Raw genomic sequence first — 22,095 nt, 5'->3', positions numbered from 1 at the left:
GAGTTTGTTGGAGTTTTTTTTTTTTTTCTCTACATTGTTATAAAAAGCAAAGAGGTCTCATTTTCATTGTTTTCTGACACCTAAATCTTAACTACACACATCTGAGTCATAGTCACACAGAAAACACAAATAGCAGTGTGTGCACAAACCTATTAAACAAAACCAATCTGGGACATATGAATACCACTCATCACAGTTATTCTATCTTTTCTTGTGAGAATAATGACCTAATTTATGGTGTCAAGAGGGGAAACATGTATGTTGTATTCCAGTGTGCTTTGGACGATCATTGGGGCTGAAAATCTGAATGCAGCAGCTGCAGCTGAGAGGCAGAAGCCAATAGTTTTATCTACCCCCAGTCTAAAGAATGGCTGAAACATTGCCTTGTTTCGTATAAATCGATGACTAGATCAACAGCTGAAACATACACAATAAAATTGAGATATTTTACCGTCCCACTGTGCACATATAAGATGACATGTTATGTCTAAATATTTTGGCAGAAAGTATTATGCGGTGTGGGAGAGGGTTCAGTTTTAATCACCAAACAGATCAATTTTCCTTTTCCCTTGAAAGTTTTCATTGCCAACAAAAATGTGTGGGGTGCAAAATCCAATTTGCAGGCAGAATGTTATATAGCGACTTGCTCATGAAAGGTCAGTGTTTTTTTTTTTTAAGCACTGTCTGCTTGCTCACATTTCTTATCTGGCTGCCCAGCGGGCCGTACTGTTCTCTCCTGGGTTTGGTTAGCAGTTAAGATGCTCATCTGATTGGGAAAGATGTGAGTTCATGTCGAGTGTTCTGCCTGATAATGATATTCTACTTTTTCTTTGGCATTTATTGTCTGTACGTCAGCATTGTTCACACATACTACTTCCCATTTTGAGGCTGTACTGGTAAAGGCGAAATTTTAGTGCCTCAAAGAGGACAATGGGCATTCTATCTGATATTGGACAGAGGTTATCACTGTCTGGCAAACTAAGCCTGTCCATTCACAATGAAATAACAGACACTGAAATTCTCCCACCACAGTCATACACTAGAGATGCTGTGTAATCACTCTGTTACAATTTTAATGACTTTTCAAGTCACAAATAAAGGTTTGAAGGGTATAGCCGGCAGTAGTCATCACCTCTGTCATGACCACGGAGTAGACAAAAGGGGAGGGGTGCTCATGACTTCTTTTACAAGCCGTGGTATTTCTAGAGCTGACCCATTTAAACAGCCTGGAAGATCTGTAAGCACAGGTGCATCTGGATGGTTGCAACTGCCATCCAGAATGGGTAATTATATACATTATCATGCTATTAAATTACATGTTGAAGTGAGTGTCAAAACTGATTTTCCACATGGGATTTGATGGGAGGGGGCGCAAACTCCATGGGGTTTGAATTGTATGCAAACAGAACACATATAAGGCAGTGTTCTCTATAACTCAGTCTTTTATCAAGGGTGAGGGGTGGGGGGTAGTTAAAGTCACTCCACAAATCAGTTGTTTTATTCGGCAATCAGATGAGTCTTTGAGTGAGAAATGGTGGCTGTTAACAGCTATTATACATGGCCCACAGTCCTGCACAATTAGTGCAACTCAGTACTGCTTAGCATTGTGTGGCTGTGGGATGGGGGTGAATGATATCCATATTTAGAAGGACCTCATTGATTCTTCCTAAGCGAGGCACAAAAGATTTGTTGTCTGTCCAGTCTTGAATAGCAGGACACTGATAACAGCCTGCTTTCTAAAACCTCCTGCTGATCAGTGCTTGAAATTTTGATGAAACTCAGAGGGCGGGCAGTGTGCTCAAAATGTAATATTACAGCATTCTGCTCCCATGTTGTTACATAACAATAAAAAATGGTGACAGCACACATCCACAAATAATTCACACTATCCGGAAAGAAACTGCACCCACTGAGGGGGCTCGTCTTTTTTGGTTTCAAATGTGTTTCCCCTTTAATAAACTTGCACACGACTGAGTGATTCTTTAGCCAAAACGGCAGATGATGAAGGATGAGAGAGAGGAGTATGTAGTAAAGATTTAATTAAGCCCCACCATGGGATGTCTTACTGTGGCTCCAGAGACTGGGACAGAGGAGTTTGTGTTTGCTCAGTGCAGCTGTGAATAATATCTACACTATTCTTACTTTGACCTACATGCTGTGAGAGAAGGATGTGAGAATATGCCCATATGAGGGTGCAGGTCTTTCTTCTGATTTTCACCGTGAGGCTGCCAGATGGGGGTGTGGGAGGGTGCTCCTTATGGTGAACCTTATGCTGGCTTTACATTGTCAATCTCTGCTGGAGATAATCTGGGACATGAGAGACATCTGCGCTGTATGTTTCTACTGAACGTGCAGTCGGCACGAGGCTGTTCCCCTGAATCCCATCCTGCGGTGCATTTACAGATTATTGTAGCGTTACAAGCAGTTTTCACCTCCCTCCTCTTATCCCAGTGACGTAGATCCTCATGGTCTCCATGGAAGGCTCCCATCAGCACATTACTTCATTCTCTTTGAAATTGACTCTCTTCTGCTCCTACTCAGTGTGGGTTGCCATGGATACCATTCCCAAATAGTTTGGCCTGCACTTAAATTTGTTGACTGTGACTTTGTGTGGATTTGAGTGTTCTTTTCTTGTTCAGTCAAAGTAAACACAATTTGCTCATTTAATTTAATTTTTATTTTTATCGACTAACAACTTTTCGGTCCCACAACATTGACCCTCAGCGGAGGCTTCATTTGTCGAGCACTTTTACATCATGCAGACAGCTACCCAGGCACCCTGGTATAAGTTTTTTTTTAACTCTGCAATACTTGGGAAAGGCCTAACAATCTGCTGAATAAAATCTGGTCTGATCCACTCGGGGTCCAGACTATCGCAACGTAGATTCTTTGGTTCCCCTTTGAGCCAAAACAGCCTCCATCACTTGGCTGATACTAAATCCTGAGACAAGCACGTGGCCTCAGTGAGTAGTGTGCAGCCTATATGAACTGCCCCACCACTGTAAATTATGTCTGGCGTAAGGAAGTTGAACGGAGAGGATTGAGTTGTTTAATTTGTTGAGGGCTTAATCAGGGTTCAGTTGGAATTAAGAAAGACTGGGTGCATGTCCTGCTGAGTCCTCAGATTCACCACTGCTACGCTTTGCGCTCCTTGAGTCTAAGAGTCTACATATTTCATACAGGCCATGAAAGGTTCTGCTAGATCTCAAGGAACCACCCATGTTGGGACATGTGCCCATCTAAGAGGTCTAATTCTAGCTGTGTGAAATATTAACCACTGCAGGGACCATACACAACATTCCCAGCTTTCCAGGGGATCTTTTGACACTGTCAAGCTGAAATGTGCTTAATGTGTTTTCCATGTTCTCTTTGACGCATCATTACAGTCTAAGGGTGAAACTCCCTTTGTATCAGCCTGCTACACCAGCTATTTTTGTTCGGGACTGTGTAAGTAATGGAGCCTGTCTCTGTGTGTGCATCCTTACATCTCTTATGCAACGCCCCCCCCCCCCCCACCCCCTATTAGGAAGAGAAGACAGAAATCAAATAAAAAGTTTGTAGAGTCATTTAATCTTACACAGAGTTAACTGAAGACAGCTGGACAACTGAAGTGAGGAACAGTGTCGGAACAAAGCAGAATGGGCAGATTCCTCCTTATGGCCCATTATGGCTGATATGTCTTTGCAGCATGAAGTCTGATTTTTGAGGCTGAGCGAGGTTGTGTTCAGCCTTCATGTTGTTACTTTGTGGTGGTATAAGCCTGATTGAGCCCTATCAGGTGGACCTTTAATCAACAGAGAGCCATTGATTTCCTCTCCACAGAGCCTACGAGGTGCCGAAGACATCTGCTAGCTGCCAGCTGACAGACACTTATGCCTGCTAACCAACAGCTGACAAAAACTGATGCCAATGCACTGTGCTGGAAAGGGTGAGTCACACATGCTCAGATAGATGCCACAATCAGAGATGCTGGATGCTGCACAATGTGAGAGCCACTGTACTGTCATTCTGAATCATATCTACCACACGTGGTATGTCCCAGATGGAGTCTTGGTCAGCTGTGGCGTTTTGTAACCAGGATGCAGGCCGGAAAAGTACCACAGACAACAGCGAAGAAGGGGAGGAAAAAAAAAAAAAGATCATCATCCGCTGTGCTCAAGCATTGGAAAGTTGTCTTTCAGGCCACGAAATGAGCTCTGTCAAAGCTAAGTATCGCTGTGATCTTCAGCCTCGTCAGCCACGTCGTCTATCTGCTGTGAAGGTGCTAGAGCAAGCAGTTTCCCTGCGGCAGTCACATGCTCTGGGCTGGGGCTCACAGCCAGCTGTCCCCATCATCAATTCAGACAGTGCAGAACGCTGTGGTGAGGTGAGACTTCGGGCCAAATGTCTGTGGCAAAGATTATAGCTGAGAAAGGCAAAATATAATAGATTGTAAACATGGAAAAGTTACAAACAACAAAGATTATTTGCAAATTTTACTGCCGTTCTCATCAGTCTCAATAGTCCATTTGCTTGTCAGAGGAGCAACAGGTTTTGAAACATAGTCAATGACGACGTTTTGATGATTTGATGCTTTTTTTTTATTATTTATATATAAAAGTAATGTGTTTGACTAGTTTTTGGTCAGATGTGAAGATGTCCAGGCTGTGGGCGATGATAACCAGAATGATTCACAATTATTTCATAAACCTATATTCATTAATGACACTGTGGGACACTAATAAGTGACGATTCCTTCCTCCACAATAAAAAAGACAGTATATTGGCACCAGAATGACTTTACTCATCACCGTCACTAAAGCATGTCCAAAGGTGTAGGAGGAACACCAGCAGTGACTAGTGAAGTGTGGAGAGGCCCAGTTCTGCATGCAGTGTTGGAAATGTGCCTGCAGACTTTCTAAAAATGTCATTGTCAGATCTGCTTTGCCTCCCGATGGACGGAGCTGATTAAAGCACCTTCCACTGCAGGATGAGCAAAAGGACAGCACTTGTCCCGGAAACACCGTGCAGTTGTCTCCGGGACTCCACATTCAGAGGATGGTGATGAGAGAGACCGCATTGCCTCCCCCCACCCCATCCTGCTGAACCCCCCGCCTCCTTCTTTCCTCATAAAAACACGCACAACCACGCCTCCGGAGACACGCGCACAGGCGCAGGCTCAGACACACCTCCTTCTTTCCATCCGCCGCACACACACACACACACACACACACACACACGCACACACAAAGAGAGAGAGACAGAGAGGGAAGGGATCTTGTTGAGGGATCAGTGCTGGCTGAAGCAGAGAACATGTAAGGCAGGATGAAGGACGAGGGCTCGGCTCCGGGAGGCTCACAGCAGGTGCGGTATGGCCGAGGCTGCACCTCCACCATGTCCCCCGCGTCCGATCGGCTCTCCGGCGACACGGTAAGGCCCCATTTTCACCCTGACCTGAAACTTGGCCGAACTCCGTCCTCCGTATATACCCCCCCACCCCCATCACACACTTTCTCCATGTCCTCATCTGAACCCACCACCTCTTTCCTTTCTCCCCGGACTCAAAGGCGTCCGGGCAGCCACAAAGGATGGAGGGCCGTCGGTGCCGCAGCAACGAGTAAAACGGAGCTGGGCTTCGGTGACGCTTCGGGGCTGAGCGCTCGTCGGCACGGCCCCGTGGGGGGGCTCCAGGCAAAACTGCACCGCATTTTGTTGTAGTCTGGAAATTCATGCAGACGGATTGAAAACAATCCTCCAAGTTGTTCCAGTCACAAATGAGCGTGAGCCCAATCGGCATGAGAGCGCAGGAAGGATGCAGCCTCTCTCCCTCTGTGAGCGGGTTATTACAGCAATACATACGAGTTGGTTTTGTCAGACTGAGATTTTGCTCAGTGTGCAAATCCAAGTGCTCCATGGTTTCTTTGCTGTGTGCTGTAGCCATGGAGACAGTATGTGGCATGTGGTTTTATACGAGAAAGTCTCTTCTCTTATGGAGGAACAGCCTGACACCATGAAGATGAGCAGAGGAGGAAATGAATCCCTTTAGTGAGACTAAGCATCTTGTCCTGTATTCAAATCGTGACAAGAGCAAACAAACAAAGAAAAAACGCTATTTTTCCCCCACTCTGAATAAAACATCTTATAGTTTCTGTATGTGTCACTGGGGTGGTCAATAGTATTGCGAATAATGTCAGGCCATACTGTAAACTCACATAATTAATTCCGATATTTGGTAAATGTCTTGTGGAAACGAATTACTGTACAATTCCTGGAATAGTTGCAGTATCCCTTCAAAGTCATTCATATCTCCTTTAAAAACATTACTTCATAAATGATTGCAGAGAGCTGATAGTCATTTCTATTAATGTATTAAAACTGGGCCTCTGTCAATGAGTAGATGACTGCTCAACCTTTACATTATGGACCTCATCAGGAATTTAAAAAAATAAGTCTCTTGATATCTTGTTGATGTTTCACTTTCATTTAAACCTGGAAGCATGATAGCTGAAAAAGGTGAATACATAGCTGTTTTGTGACGTTTAGTTTAGACATGATAAAATATGATTTCCACATTAATCACTGAAAGTACATCAATGGTGCATTGCCTTTTCCGACACTGGCACAAATTAGTCTCAGGTTGTACAAAATGCCATTCAGATAGCTTATAATAGTGGAAAATGTGACTTTCATTTTCGAGAGTATTACTATTCACTTTATAGAAGAAAAATGTTATTGGGCAGTGCACATAAAGGCGAAATCTGAGAGTAAAACCAACTATTCAAAATATTTGTCATCCATCAAGACACAGAGTAACTTTTGAAATAGAAGAGAATATCCTTGTGTGCAAGAATGACAGTTTCCTTTTATGAAGAACAGCAAAATGCACACATGGTTATTCTGTAATATCATTACAAACCAAGCAAAGCAGCGAATAATAATGGTTTAGATTGGTCTGTCGAGGTTTGGTCATGCACGAACAGACGTGATACTGAGGTGTGTTGTGGAGACAGGACGGGGAGATGGCTGGTCAGTCCTCTCTCATCATGATGAACAGATGGTAACTCAGGGTTAGCTCATGGGTGAGTGCCAACAAGAAAGCCCATGTGTGTGAAAAATAGGAATCCATTGTTGAAATCGAACATTTTACCCATGACGTTGTTTGCCAAGCTAAAAAGAAACCTTTTGGATGTTCTTAACGCTAAGTTTGAGAGCGGTTGTCTGTGTATTACTTATTTAAAAGTGGTGAATAATTCAAAGAAGAAAACCAAATTGCTCTGCGCTGAATTAGTCAGAAATTTAAAGTCACATTTAATCGGATCCCAATAGATGCTGCAATAATGCTGTCTAAACACGTTGAAATGATCCTTGATCACATTTAAATCATGAATTAAATAACTGAAAATAACATTCATATTATTCCCTGCGACAATTTTTAATGATTCATATTTCAAATAAGTTTTTAAAGGAAATTTTAAAAAGTTAAAGCAAAAAAAAAAAAGACTGAATTTGTTGTACCATCTTGGACACATATCTAAAATTTTCATTTTATAAAAACGATAACATTGTCGCAGCTGGATAACATAGAGACTAATCCATCAAATATTCCCACTTAACTCAAGATTTTAACATAATGGATGATCAGCATAAATGAAATAAACTAAAATGAGAAATTTGTTTCCTGGACTGAGCACATATTAACTGTAGTCATTCAGTTGTATTTGTTTTGTCTTCCCACAGGCTGTGTTGATGTTGAAACACACTGAATGGAGAGCCCTGAAGTTCCTTTAAGATGACACGGACGCATCCGCCTGATATACTGGCATCAACTCTGTATCGGGACATTACTCTTAATCCAAACACTGACCATTCAATTTCTTTCCACTCTTCCCGGCAATGTGACTTGAAAATGATTGACAAACCAGAAATCATTAACAAAAGACACTGCCGTAGCTTCGACTTCATTGAGTCACTGGATGACCCACAGACCTTCTCTTCCTCAATGGAGTACCCTTACAAGAGGGCTGAGCACGAGACATTAAACAAAGATCTAATGTGGAATGGATTAGATCAACAGGGGCATCTTCGTTTTTCATCTCCTGATCTTTTTAATACCAGGCAGTTCCCGCAGCACACCAGCCAAGAAAAAAACAGCCATCTTACATGGTCGGATTCTAAAAAGAGAACAAGATCTAAAAGTGCTCCGAGAATTAAGGCCACCCTCACTCCTGTGCCCATCTCAGTTTCTCCTCCAGGAGCCAGGAAGGGGAGGGATGCACCTCAGCCTGCGTCAGATACCCTGAGGACTTCTGACACGCATCGAGAATCCTACCCTTCAAACAGGGCTTTTTTGAATGAGGTGCATCCTATCAAGCTGCAGCCTCATTCTCCCCTCTATGTCTCAGACTGTTTTGAAGAGGATAAACCAGATAAACCAGCCATAACCCCTCATGTCAGGTGCCGTGTGGACATTAAACCAGATGCTGCTGTACTGCAGCACACATCTAGGCAGGTTCCCAATGTGAGAACTGAGCATCTTTGGCAGAGATACTCCCAGGCGAGTAGCAGTAGAGGGTTGTATGTACCACGGCAGATTGTCTCTCCAACACCCACTCCAAGTGAATGCTATAGTGGAGATTTTAGACAAGGATATCATTACACCACCAGCATGTCTCCCATCTCTTACCAGCATTTAGACATGCACAGAATGCCGTCACCAACAGCACCGTATCTGAGTCAAGAACAAAGAGCTTACTCGAATCCCAACATACCAACTAAGTTTTTCTACACTGAGGACCCTATTCGGTATCAAGTGCATCCCTACTCCAGAGCGTACTTTCAGGATGATCGGTCCAGTCTAACCAGCCATGGCAGTACACTGACTAGTCAGTATGATCCAAGGACTCGATGGGTGCACACGCTTCCTGTCAGGTCATATTATACAGACCACCTGTGCAACAGAGAGCAGACGCACTCTGTCTATGGTCGGCCTTATTCCACAAGTGAGGCAGGATCATACTTTTCTCAGAACCCATTGTCTAGATCTTACTATGGAGAGGACAGCAGGTTTAATCCATTCCACATGAGCAACTCAAGGTTGTTTTACCCGAAACCATTAAGCTCGCCTGAAGAGCAGTACTTTCCAGCAAGGCCGTATCATACAGAGGGTCGCCGACGTCCCCGGATGTCTCAGGCCTTTTCAGATGACTGGTATCGCTCAAGTATATCTGGTTACTCCAACCAGTCCTCTCAGCACACACCACCACGAGTAAAGCAAGATCCCAGCATACCCCCGTGGTTTACTAGCAGTTGTGTGGAGTCAAGCAGACTAGGAGCAGAGGTCAAAAACCATTCCAAATCTTGGGACAATATTCTATATCCACAACATGACAGGGAGCAATCGGTGCCTCGTGGACGAAGCTACGAAAACCTGTTTTACCAAGCAAGACATGCGGCACCCCCGGATGTCACATCTCAGCCTGTTATTCTCAACCTCTCAAGCTCACCAAGGCGCTACGCTGCACTGTCACTCTCCGAAAACTCGTTGGAGAAGGGTGGCTCAAACAATCCATGGAGGAATACCAAGAGTGGGCACTGGTTTGTAACACCTGAGATCACAATAACAGACAATGACATATGTGCAGCCAACAGCAAGCGCCGCGATGTGCACTCTGTCACCTGGGATAGGCTGGACGGTGAAAAGACACTGTCTCCTCGAGCAATGCATCAGAAACAGCCATCCACCACAGCGGACATCACCAAAGACAGAAAACACAACAACTTCTCTCTCCAGCAGAGTCTAGAGCAACTGGATGAACTCTTAGCTGACTTGGTTGTTGATTACAAACCGCCAACTTGCAAAAAATCAAGTGAAGACCTTTTGGATCAGTTAAAACAACTAATTACCGAAGACGATGACAAAGAAAGAGGATCTTCTGGACTTGAAAACTTAGGAAGTCTGAACACACAGCTGCTGTCTTCTAAATCCAGCCCTGACACAATCAAAGACCCTGATAGTGGGTGTGATGCTTTACAAAGGAGTGCAGAAGAATGTTCTCCAGACCACAGCACAGATGAAGATGACACTATGGTGTGTGCTAACAAGAAGTGCAAACGGATTGAGAGTATGTTCAACGCCTGCTTGTACTTCAAATCATGTCACAGTTGCTACACCTTCTACTGCTCGAGAAACTGCCGTAGGGATGACTGGGAGACCCATAAAGAGACCTGTCTTTATGGCCGAGTCAGCAGTGTGTGTCGACACACTCTTAAATTCTGTAGAGAGAATTCAGAGATCCACAAAGCCTTCTCTCGTGTTGCTAAAGCTGGCTACCTCTCCAGAGGGAGAGGCATTCTCTTTCTGGGTTTTGCTAATCCAGAGACAGCTGACAACTTCTTGCAAGTTGGGCTTGAAAGTCTCCTCATGTCTCCCACATACTTATCTCTCAGAGAGTTGGATGGTTTCAAGGACAACCTTGGTGAATACTGCAAGGAACTGCAGCAGGCAGGTAATGAGTACGACCCCAATGAATGTTTCCTTCTGAATGTATCCATAGCTGTTGGTGAACTAGTGCCTAATAGACCTTCACCAAGGGTCCAAGCGCCAACAGTTCGAAAATATGCAAAGGTGTCACTGGCTTCCTCAAGCCCTGACAAAAAGGTACTCAAGAAGGAGAGTGAAATGGAAACACTCATCCTCACTCCACCTCCAGGCACACCAGACATTGACAAGGAGGGGGAGGAAGGAAGAAAAGCTAGAGAGGTGTGCTTTGTCAATATCCAGCGTGAGCTCAGGACCAGAGGTGTCTTCCTTCGTCACGAGTATCCCAAAATCTATAATCAGCTGTGTGAGTTTGTGGAGAGCAACAAAAGGTTCACTCCTACTACGATCTACCCAATAGATAAGAGAACAGGAAAACAGTTCATGTGCATGATCATGGCTGCATCTGAGCCAAGAACACTGGACTGGGTGGGTACTCCTAATCTCTTGGATGATATTATATAGCATAGCACTAAACAGTAATGATAATGATGTCAGAACAATATTTGTACATACTGTAAATACATGGTGTGATTTAGCAGATTGAACACTGATATGGAAATTTGTGTAAATATGTGAAGTTTCCCGTTCTATCTTTCTCTTATTTCTGTTTGTTACCATAGACACACAAACACATGTATGCATACACACACACACACACACCCACACACAGACATATATATATATATATATATATATATATATATATGTATATGTATATATATATATATATATACTTTTATCACAAGACACTATATACACACAGTACACACACAAAAGTTGCCCTATAATGTCTTCGGCTTGTTTTGATCCTGTTGCACTCGGAAAAGTTAATAGCCTGCATGTAGACTAGGTAAGATGTGAACATGTATGATCTGTGCAGTTTCTGCAGCCAATGTATGAAGCACACAATATTTATGAAGTACACATCTCATTGCCTCCACATTATAGTAGGCACAGCCAGGTCTCATGTTGTAACAGTCACCCACTTTTTTCTCCAACAAATCTCATATCAGAAATTTATATTATACCTTGTTACAGTGGTTGTAATATTACAACTGTTTATTACTACTTAAGTATTATTTCCTAAGTATGGTGTTGTTGTGTGGGTATTTCATTTTATATTATTGATTAATTACATATTGTTTGATAGACAAGGTATTACAATCAAACCACCAATTTGTTTTCCCACTTCATAAAGAATTTTTGTCAGGACTGATTTCATCATGTGATAAGACTTGATAAGATGTCATCTTCTTATAAATTGCTTTGTTTGAAAGTGGCCTTCAGTCTAAAAAAATAAAATAAAATAAAAAATAGTGCATTTGACACAAAGCAATGTAAAGGTTTAGCTATTTCTAAAGGCTTGACAGCTCTTAGGTTGTTTGAACCATTGTAAATGAACAATTATTTTGCTCAAAGCATGTTATTTATATTCAGGTATTTTAATATTGATATTGCTTATAATAAAATTTTATGTTAATGAGATACAATTTGATGCATAGAAATGTAAGAGGTATATATATTGAATATTAGATCATTTGAACATCACGACCTTGAGACCTTATTGTAACTAATACCACAGTATGTTCCTAAACAATATGCAATAAAAGAGCAACCTTAACATCTATATTGTAAAACCCTATTTTATTATTGATATTAAATTCCTTTGAGCTCTGAGCTGCAAAGACTTTGTTTGCACTAAAACATAAATTATAAAATAAGAATGTTCCTAACACAGCTGCAGCACTCAACCCTGATATGATGATATGCCTGCTTCCATTGCTGACTAATATAAGGTTGCTCTTTTACTTGATTATATATATCTTTGTGCAAGACCTCCATCAACTTTCTATTTTGTGATGTTTATAATCTACATATAAATATACAATAAATGGAATTTAACAATCAGCATTGTGGCTTTGCATCTACTTGTCTCCCATATCTAATCTATACATACATATAGATTTTGGTCTTCAGCTGGGAATATTTAATTTTACGTGTGTACATACAGGACTATTCAAACAAGAAACAGAAAAGAACAAGATAAGTCACTGTATAAACATTACGGAGAAGAATTGAGAATCACAAATTAATAAGCCTTGTATTAATGCAAGCTGTGTATCATAGCACAAAATGCTACCAGTTTGAATGTCTTCAAACTGTATAAATCATGCATCATTATTTTAATGCTCCACTCTTGATCTGCCTTTGGGTGAGTCAGTGTTAATAATAACAATAAAAACATTGTGGTTATGATGCCAGTTTGCAGTGAATACAGGTTTAAAATTACAATATGGGGGACGTTGTATGGAGCACAATGTTACAGTTAAAGCCTCTAGTAGGATGTGGCAACTATAGCTATAACCAACAACATGAAATTGGTAAATCTGGTTAATAAAAGATCAAAATATAATCATTTGCTCCAAATGGCATCCTTCTAAATTGTATCTTATTGTTCTTTTTGATGAGACCCTGTGTTTTGTTTAAGATTGCCTGATGTGGAAATGCCTACATTCACTCTATTATATAAATGTTGTAATATGTATTGCCCACACAAGGATTTAATGTTTTTTAAATGTTTTAGGGCAGCATGGCAGCATAATGGTTAGCGCTGTTCCCTCACAATAAGAAGATTCTTGGTTCAAATCCCTGGGGCCTTTCTTTGCTGAGTTTGCATATTCTCCTCATGCTTGCATTGGAATCCTCAAGGTGTTCTTTGACATGCATGTTCGGGTTAATTGGTGACTCTAAATTGTCCATAGGTCTGCGTGTGAGTGGTTGTTGGTCTCTGTCTGTCTCTGTGTGTTGGCCCTGTGATGGACTGGCGACCTCTCCAGGATGTACCCCGCCCTCGCCCAATGTGAGCTGGGATTGGCTTCCAGCAGCCCCCGTGACCCGGAAACGGATCACGTGATTAAAGCGGATTGAATGAACGAATAAGCGTCATTAGACCACCACCTAGTGGAATAGTGAATGTATTACTTCGACTGAACTCGCTAAATCTTTAAATACATCACATCCATTCTATCTGTAGCCTGCTATCTTAGCTGTGAGACAGAAAGGCATTATAACAAATTCGATTCCCAGAGAGATGATGAACCTTATCAGTGTTTCTGCTGAGTCTCAGGGGCATGTTTATTTTCTCTTCTGACAGCTCAGAGTAACTGGCACCATTCACCATTCTCAGTTCTTGACATCATTGTAGGGGTCCAGTTTGGTAAAGATATATCATGTGAATTCGTGTTATAACTGTAGGTCTGCATCAAGTTTCGTTTTTATAAATTGAATTAAAGCAATAATTTAGTGACAGTGAAAATGATTGTGTCGACAGGGTCCAGACATATTCACACACAGATATTTTTTTTACAGTAAATTGTAATCCAAACTTTGTCGAAGTATACACTGATATTTCCAATATGTATCGAATATTGAAGAAGTATTTTATAACTATTAAACATTTGCTATTTTTTTACAAATTTTCTGTAAACACATGTACAAGAGTAAGCATGGGTTGATACGTCTATGAATATTCTCATTCATCCAGGTCATTGTTCTCGCTCTCAAAATTGATTCGTAGGCAACTGGACTTGTATTTGTCTATGAAGACATTTCGCCGCAGTAGTCTGGCGGTTAGCCGTCTCCCTCCCCCAGACCACTTGGTCAGACTGGTGCGGACTAGTAGACCAACAAGCATGAACTGATGAAGCCCCTTGGATAAGAGGCGAAATGTCTTCATAGACAAATGCAAGTCAAGTTGCCTACGAATCAATTTTGAGAGAGTAAGCATGGGAACTTAAATTGATTAAATCAATAGTTAACGCATGGTATTTCCATTTAAATCAGATGTAGGATTTGTTAGAAACAAACTCTCGGTGATATATCAGCTCAGCTTCACTGTGAAATGTACCTTTAACAAACTGCCGCGCATGCGCGTCTCGCAGGTCTCCTCGTGATGACAGTAGATGACAGCGGTGTTCGCTCCTGCAGCGGACAGAGAGGGAGACGGCTAACCGCCAACCAACAAGCCCTTTGACTCGAGAAATCTTTGGATCAGCTGTGTTTAGATACACGGAGGAGTGCCAGTACGTGCTAATTGCGTTCGGTAAGTTTCCGAATCAACCTCAACCTGTTTTCTTAGTCTCAGTCGGCCACTCAAGAGCTTTGCAGCCTAAAGCTAAGCTAACATAGCGAACTAGCTTATCGTTAGCTTACCCTGCTACGACGAGCAGACGTTAGCCGAATACAAGTTGGTTAACGTTAGCACCTCTCTGCTAGGTAAGCACAGTCCACCAGCCTGCAGTCTGGGCTTAAATAAGTTCAAACACAAGGTGTTGTACTATGGGACTGAGCTAGGATTTATGTGGTTTTTATCAGTGTCCTTTATAGCCTTTAGTTGACCCTATGGTGCGCCTGATATGATTCTTACCTCGGAGCAACCAAGCGGGAGTCGACGTAAATTGAACCTCTTTCATCTGAGTTTTATCATTTGCCTGGCTAAATCTCGGCTGCTATACCATCCCATCCAGACCAAACGTTAGCAGCACATTATACGTTGTAAGCCCCAAGTGTGAACTATACCCCCCCCCCAACCCACTGAGCAGCGGAAAGGAAAGTCCGAAGTTTAGCCGAACAAAAAAAAACAGTCGACTCGGTATTTGCAAGGCCATGAGATACAATAACATACTGTGATTTAGCATTAGCAGTGGATATTACCATTGACTCTTTAGGTCATCATGTCCTCCATTTTGTCCAATATTTCTGTAGTAACTAGAAAGTTAAAGTAGTGGGAGTGTATCTGTAAAACTTGTTAACTCTATCACCATCAGTGCACCTCCATACTGTCCTTCATCATTGCTTAAGTTATGGCTTTATTGGCTAGTCTCAATAACTTGCCATTATTTGTAATGACTAAATGTTTATCATCCCAAATACAGGCTCTGTCAAAAGGACTTAATTCCTCTGTTGTGATGACTGAGCTGCTGGTAAATTATGTCTATCTCGTGTTTTGAGTGGAGTGACGTTTAAGTTGAAGTTTGCCCAAGAGCTCACACACATCTTGAATTCCCAGGCTCATTTATTTCTAAGAAATGGGTTCATGTTTTCTTGTTACTATGCCCGAGAGTCAAAGTTTCGCAGATAATTGAATACAGATCACAGCACAACATTTAAAACACGACAGTAAAATCATTGCTTTCATGGTTTCATTTATTTATAAAGTACTGAGTGTTTTGAGTACCTGCTTTTATTGAGGTAGATAAGTACAAATTGGTGCTGGTATACTGAAGGGCAGAGCTGGTTTTGTTTGTTTGTGTGAATGCGGCTGCTCTACTTGGCTTTTAATAGCAGTTATGAGTACAGTGTTGTGGCGAGGTATTACACACTGTTAATCCTGTGTTGTCACATCTCTCACAAAAGCCCACTCACTCAACACATAATTTAACCTGCCTTGTTGAGTTCTTCAACAAGCTTGAAGGCTATGCTCAACAGACACCAAAAACAAAATAAAAAAAAAAAACCCTCACATCTCACATTACCACCATAAATTTGACCTCAAGACCATTAAGTGTCAGAACCTTTGTGAACTGTTTCAAATGATCTTTTTCCTATGTTAATGGTAAATGCTGTTTATGCATTGAACGTAGATTTTACACCCAGCGATTAACTAAATATGCAAACTGATAAAAATAAATGCTATGAATTCCAGTTTAAATATTGTTTTCTTGGCAAAATGTGGAGGAACCTCTGACATGGGACAGCTTTTTTCTGGCTTCCATTCGGTATTTGGTCTAAAAGATGGAATTAAGTAGATCGAGACACTGAAGGAAACGGCTTGGATGTGTATTGTTTTTTTTTTTTTTCAATCTTTTTGCTCACCAACAGCTTGTTGTATGATAGACACTTAAGTAAAACTTTCCTTTGGTGCAGTGATTACCTTAAAATAAGAGTTAGGGCTATCTGGCAGTACGTAGTAGTGTGTGAGGTCAGTGCATTGTCTTTTTTTCTCTGGCCATTGTTTTTAAGTGGCAAAAACTGATCTGAATCCACATCAGATAATACAATGACTATATATAATTACAGACATAGGTATGATACATCTGGCTGTAGAAATAAGAGTTGCGCCTTTTTCACACACACCTACAGCTACACCCACCGGTCAAGAACCCAAAGAATCAGAATATAACCCCTCAGCTTTCAGTGTCAGTTTCATTTCCTTTACTCCATTACTCCAAAAATATGTGAACTACTCCTCCTACACCTCATGTAAGTAGTACACACACAGTTTTTGCTTGCTGAAGAGTGTAAGAAATTATCTCGAAGGGAAGTGTGAAGAGGATGTTGGCTCAGAACCATGAGTACCTTTGTAGAAAGTGAAATCCTTTGAATAGCTATAAAAAGCACTTTGTTCGCTTGGTTGGTGAGTGTGACCATGTAGTGGGAGGAGTGGGCTGTGTTCCAGCATCTTCACCCTGGTACTGTGGTGTGTACTTACATTTCCTTATAAAGGAGTGTTGAACTGTACTTTGCCTATAAAAATTAATTTGAAATTTAAATCCTATTCATTAGTAGGACTTGCCCTGGCATTTTAAGTCTTCTCTTTGTCCATTTGCGTGTCTCTCAGACTTTATGGTTGAATAATTTGTCCTTTTGCCAATAAAATTAACAATATTCGGTGGCTGTCCTGCCACAGGTACCGTCACTCCCACCTCTCATAAGTCTAAAGATTTTGCCTCAACTCACACTCTGTTAGTGGGTTTCGCTTCTTTGTCAGAGTTCCTCAGTGGTCTCTGACTGACTCACAAGGTAACTCTATGTAGTGACTTGTACTGGAACTGACAGACACAGGAGGCTATGTTAAATGGCAGCTACCCTCTCTGCCAGCCACTTAATATCCAAGTTGCTTTTTCACTTCCTTTCCAAGTATGTGAGGAATGTGCTTATTCAAGAACATGAGTGTATATGTGGAAGTGCACCAAGAGTGAATGTGTCAGTCAGTTACCTGTCATTTCATTCAGACCTAAAATGCAAACAAAAGAAACTACAGGAAATATTAGCTTTTTATACATTATATCTAGATCCATTACTCTAGAGCTACATCAACAATATCTTCCTTTGACAAAAGCAATTAAAAATGAACCAGCTAGTTTTAATGTAATAATTAATTCATTGATGTTAATGGTCAACATATAATGGACAACAATAAAAAATGTCAAAATTTCACTTTTTATATGTCAGCTTTTGTTGGTTTCAATAGCTATCAATTTTAGAGGTCAGCAATTATATCTTCTCCATGGCAACATAGGCACCACGAAGCTACAAAGACACCCTGTCCTCTAAATCAGCGGTCCCCAACTCCTGGTCCGTGGGTCTTTTGAACAGGGCCGCACAGAAAGAATAAATAACTTACATTATTTATGTTTAATTTATTATCTGAATATTAACTGTTTTATTTTGAAAAATGACTGGATTCTCTCCATTACATCCGTCTATGACTCACTCTTGACGCAGGCCAAGAAAAAAGGTTGGGGACCGCTGTTCTAAATCACATCCTGCCTATGGTAAATGTTTGTTTGGTTGAAAACGTCATATTTTAGAGAAAATCTGATGGAGAAACAGTAATTCCAACTCATATTTTATACTGCATTCACATAATCTGCCAAAATAAAAATTATTTTCTTTTGTAAATTTTGCAGCCCTAATTGCAATGCTAAGTTGGGTTATTTCAAGGATAGTTGAGTCATTATTTTCACGATCAGCTGGCGTGTTTTTCTTTAACAAAAGTTTATAAGCAAATTATTTGCTACTTTGGGTGGCAGCCAGTTTCTCATATGATGAGTAGCAGCTGCACCTTAAGAGGGATCTCTTTTAAATATGATTTCCTTCTCAAACCACACAATAACACACCGAATGTGCTTTTGTAATGGAGTAATATTTGAGAATAAAAAAACAAAAACAATCATAATCTCTCACTGTAGTCAGAAATGAAGGATGAAATCACTGTTTATTCTTGGTTTGCCAAGGGTATTCAATATGGAGGCTTTCATTATGTGTGTAAATCTGCATAACCAATTTGATTTGTCAGGCATATCATCTCTAACGCTGTGGTTGTCTGTTAGCTTGCAAGCAATGGCACTGCCTTGCAGTCATTCCCACTCTGAAGTAGTTTTCTCTACTTGAGTCTCATTCACCTCCACAAAATTTGTGTTTTTCTGTGTTAGCTACCGGCAGCACGGCGGCATAGTGGTTAGCGCTGTTGCCCCACAATAAGAAAGTTGCGGGTTTGGTGTTTTGTCTTTTGTGTTTTGCGGGTTTTGTGTGGAGTTTGCATGTTCTCCCTGTGCCTGCCTGGGTTTCCTCTAACCGGCCAAAGACATGTTTGGATTAATTGGTGACTCTAAATTGTCTGTAGGTCTGAGTGTGATGGACTGGTGACCTGTCCAGGGTGTCCCCCACCCTTGCCCAGTGTGAGCTGGGATTGGCTCCAGCAGATAAGCTGTTGAAGATGAATGAATGAATGTTAGTTACAAGCTAGAAAGAGGCTTTTGTGCGAACTATTCACCAAGAAATCGCTCAAATTTCATGCATGCAGCTTTGATTGTGTATATTGGCTGTGTGTACCTGGGAAAATCAAGAGTTATTTGCATATTTTGCTATGTAACATCTCCTGGAGCATTTGAAAAAGCATGCTTTTGCTATTGTTGTTGTGCCCATGTTTACGACACAGTGAATCCAAATATGCACTTCCCTTGCATGACATGAACATCATGTGTAAGCTAGTTTTCTGCCAGGTTTTCACAGAAAAGGGAACCATTCCCTGCTTTTTTCTTTGAATAAAACCTTACTATTTCACTATTTGTTGTGGGCACTTACAAGCCAAATAATAAATAATGACTTTTTGTAAACAAGAATAATAAGGATGTGGTAGCACAGGTAGTACTATGGCTTTGGGTTAGGTTTAAAATCTTTGTTGAAATCATTAGTAAGGTCTTGTGCTAGAATGTAACCATGATTAAAAAAAAAATCAGTTTTCCTTCTCTGATTGGTATGACATACCAAAAAACTAACACACGGTTTTTGTTGCAATTTAATATGTTAAAGCTGATACAGCTACTCCAGACATGGAACAAGTCACATTACTTCTGTTAAATGGATGATATTTGTTTGTTGAAATCAGTTCATGAGGCTGTTATTTTGTCCCTAATAGTATCCTATAGTATGCACAGTATGTAATGTTACACCTATTACACAGTTTTTGAGGTACAGAAAAATGAAGACACCTAGCCAAGGTGTCTTCATTTTTGTTGAATACTGTAATACTGTACACTCAACAGCAAGTGACAACTGTGAAATACAGTAATTTCACAGTCGTCATTTGTTGTCATTGTTGGTTCCTTTCAGTATGCATTGTCATAGTATGTTTATGTATCTAATAAAATGTTGACAACAATTGTAATCATTCCTAGTTGCAATATGTTACACTTCTTAGTTATATCCTGATTATTAATGTGTGAATAGGTCAAACTGAAGAAATTATGTAGATTTTGACTATGCTTTTTCCTACTGGCAACAGTGGTTGCCGAGTGTATATATAACCTACATTTTCACTAACATAACCAACATAAAATGTAAAAAATCATGCAAGTTATGTACTAGTCAGGTCTAAGGAATGAAATGCATGCACTTATTTTGCAGGAAAAAAATTGGGATTAAACAGGTTAATGCTTAAATGTGAAAGATCAGACTTTTCCCTTTTACAACCCAATCTCTTGAAAAACTGGATCTCACATTTCCTACTATACAGCCTATGGTATCATTTCATTAGACCATGGCTGCTAAATTGGCACCCTTTTTCAAATTCCATGATCTGTTATAAATTTGGTGTCTTGATATACACACTAAAATAGTTGGTGATGATGTCATTAGGATTATTTCCACAGCCACAGTGCATACAAATAAGTTCATATGCTGAATAATAGCTTGACTTTTAATGCTAATGCCATTTAGGTCTGACATTTGATGAAAAGTTATTTGAGATTTTGCTAAATTAGGACTTCACATATTCATCTCAATTCCATTTCCATTTAATCTTGTTCTCTTTGTGCTTTAGTCATTTACACCTTTGCTTGCTCTGAGCTGGTGAAGATGGTGAAGCCAGACATCCACACTCTGGCCCACCACCTGAAGCAGGAGCGGCTATATGTGGCATCAGAGAAGCTGCTGATCCAGAGGCTCAACAGTGATGTGCTGAAGACAGCTGAGAGGCTGTACCGGGCCGCATGGATTGCCAAGCAGCAGAGGATCAACCTTGATCGTCTCATTCTCACCAGGTCAGACCTACCATCATAGTTTATTCCAATGCTAAAAGACTTTTCTGACCTGGTTGGCCTAGTTCAGTATATACATGAGAAATTGGGTGAACTAGCTGACTTGGTTCTGTGATTTGTTTAATTTAAAATGTACCCAGACATTAAAATAACAATTTTTGCTTTTGGGGAGTTAGAATGTTGGTCATGCCAACAAAAAAACATTTGTGTAAATGATGTATGTAAAATATAAATAGCAATGTACAGTTGCAAGAAAATGTATGTGAACCCCTTGGAATGACAGTTTTATCCATGAAAGGGTCATCAAATGTGATCCAATTTTCCAAGTCAAGTTTTGGCAAGCACAATGTATTTGCAATTAACACAACCAAAAGCAGTAATCAACATTAAATTAAACAATTGTAGTACTGATAGGAAAGTTAAACACATCCTTGGATTTAAGAATTGGTAGGGCCTCCTTTGGCAGTAATTGCCTTAAACGCATTTCCAATAGCTGCTCGTCAGACACGCTCAATGTTCAGGATTTTGGATCATTCTGGTAGCAGAACTGTTTTTGCTCAGACATATTCTAAAGATTTCTGGTGTCAGTTTCCTTCTGTGGCTCATTTCACAGCATTTTACCCAGTTAAGGTCTGGACATATTTATGGTCTTTGTCCAGCTGTATCATCCAACTTCTACTGAGCTTCAGCAGACAGACAAGCAACCCTAACATTATGATGTAATTATCCTTTATCCGCATGGGAATTAAGCTGAAGTTGAACTGTCCAGGCCAAGAGGCAACAAAGCCTCACCTCTGAGATGTTGGTTTACTGTTCCCTATTTTTACATATGCAAGTTTCAGGCTATTTATTTATTTATTTTTATGGGGAGCAATGATGTGGTGTCTTGGTGTCCCTGGCAGGGCAACATGCTCCATGTGCCATAATTTGAATAACAATTTGTGATGTTAGATATACAAAATTTGGCATTGATACCAACACCAAAGAAATTTTCTAATTCTTGATACCTGTGCTTAAAAATCAATCTAATCAATCAAATTAATATATTTACACATAAATTCTTTTACTAAAGCGGTCAAACATTTAAAGTACATTTTAATTAAAACTGACTGTCTCTAAAGACATTCTGTAACCCTTTCTAGTATTACGCAAACTTTAAGATCTTCCTTTGTGAGACATGTTGTAACAGCATGAAGTACACTGAAAATGTTTTAAGTAAGAGCAGCTCTAACCACAATTTGATTTGACAACACA

At 40.6% G+C, this 22,095-nt stretch overlaps 2 protein-coding genes across 10 annotated transcripts in view; both read left to right on the top strand.

The window, feature by feature from the left end:
* Nucleotides 1-7,768: 7,768 nt before the first annotated feature.
* Nucleotides 7,769-10,981, top strand: unm_hu7912 (un-named hu7912). Its single transcript, XM_029511501.1, has one exon. It carries the CDS (start codon nucleotides 7,769-7,771, stop codon nucleotides 10,979-10,981), a length of 3,213 nt encoding a protein of 1,070 aa, XP_029367361.1.
* Nucleotides 10,982-14,474: 3,493 nt separating this feature from the next.
* The window catches only part of gapvd1 (GTPase activating protein and VPS9 domains 1), a 29,842-nt gene continuing 22,221 nt past the window's right edge, over nucleotides 14,475-22,095 (top strand). For 7 of the 9 annotated variants that reach the window (XM_029510737.1, XM_029510734.1, XM_029510736.1 and 4 more), the window contains exon 1: nucleotides 20,660-20,844. In XM_029510737.1, the coding sequence (XP_029366597.1) occupies nucleotides 20,660-20,844 (185 nt within the window). Of the gene's footprint in view, nucleotides 14,622-20,624; nucleotides 20,845-22,095 lie in introns of those variants that run through there. The other 2 variants (XM_029510729.1, XM_029510728.1) reach the window with 1 other exon arrangement.

Source organism: Echeneis naucrates, chromosome 9 (assembly GCF_900963305.1).
Source record: "Echeneis naucrates chromosome 9, fEcheNa1.1, whole genome shotgun sequence".
Taxonomy (NCBI): Eukaryota; Metazoa; Chordata; class Actinopteri; order Carangiformes; family Echeneidae; genus Echeneis; species Echeneis naucrates.
This window is presented reverse-complemented; position numbering and strand designations above follow the sequence as displayed.

Bases quoted from the DNA above. Each gene is read 5' to 3' on its own strand.
- unm_hu7912 (XM_029511501.1), top strand. From the start codon at position 7,769: ATGACACGGACGCATCCGCCTGATATACTGGCATCAACTCTGTATCGG.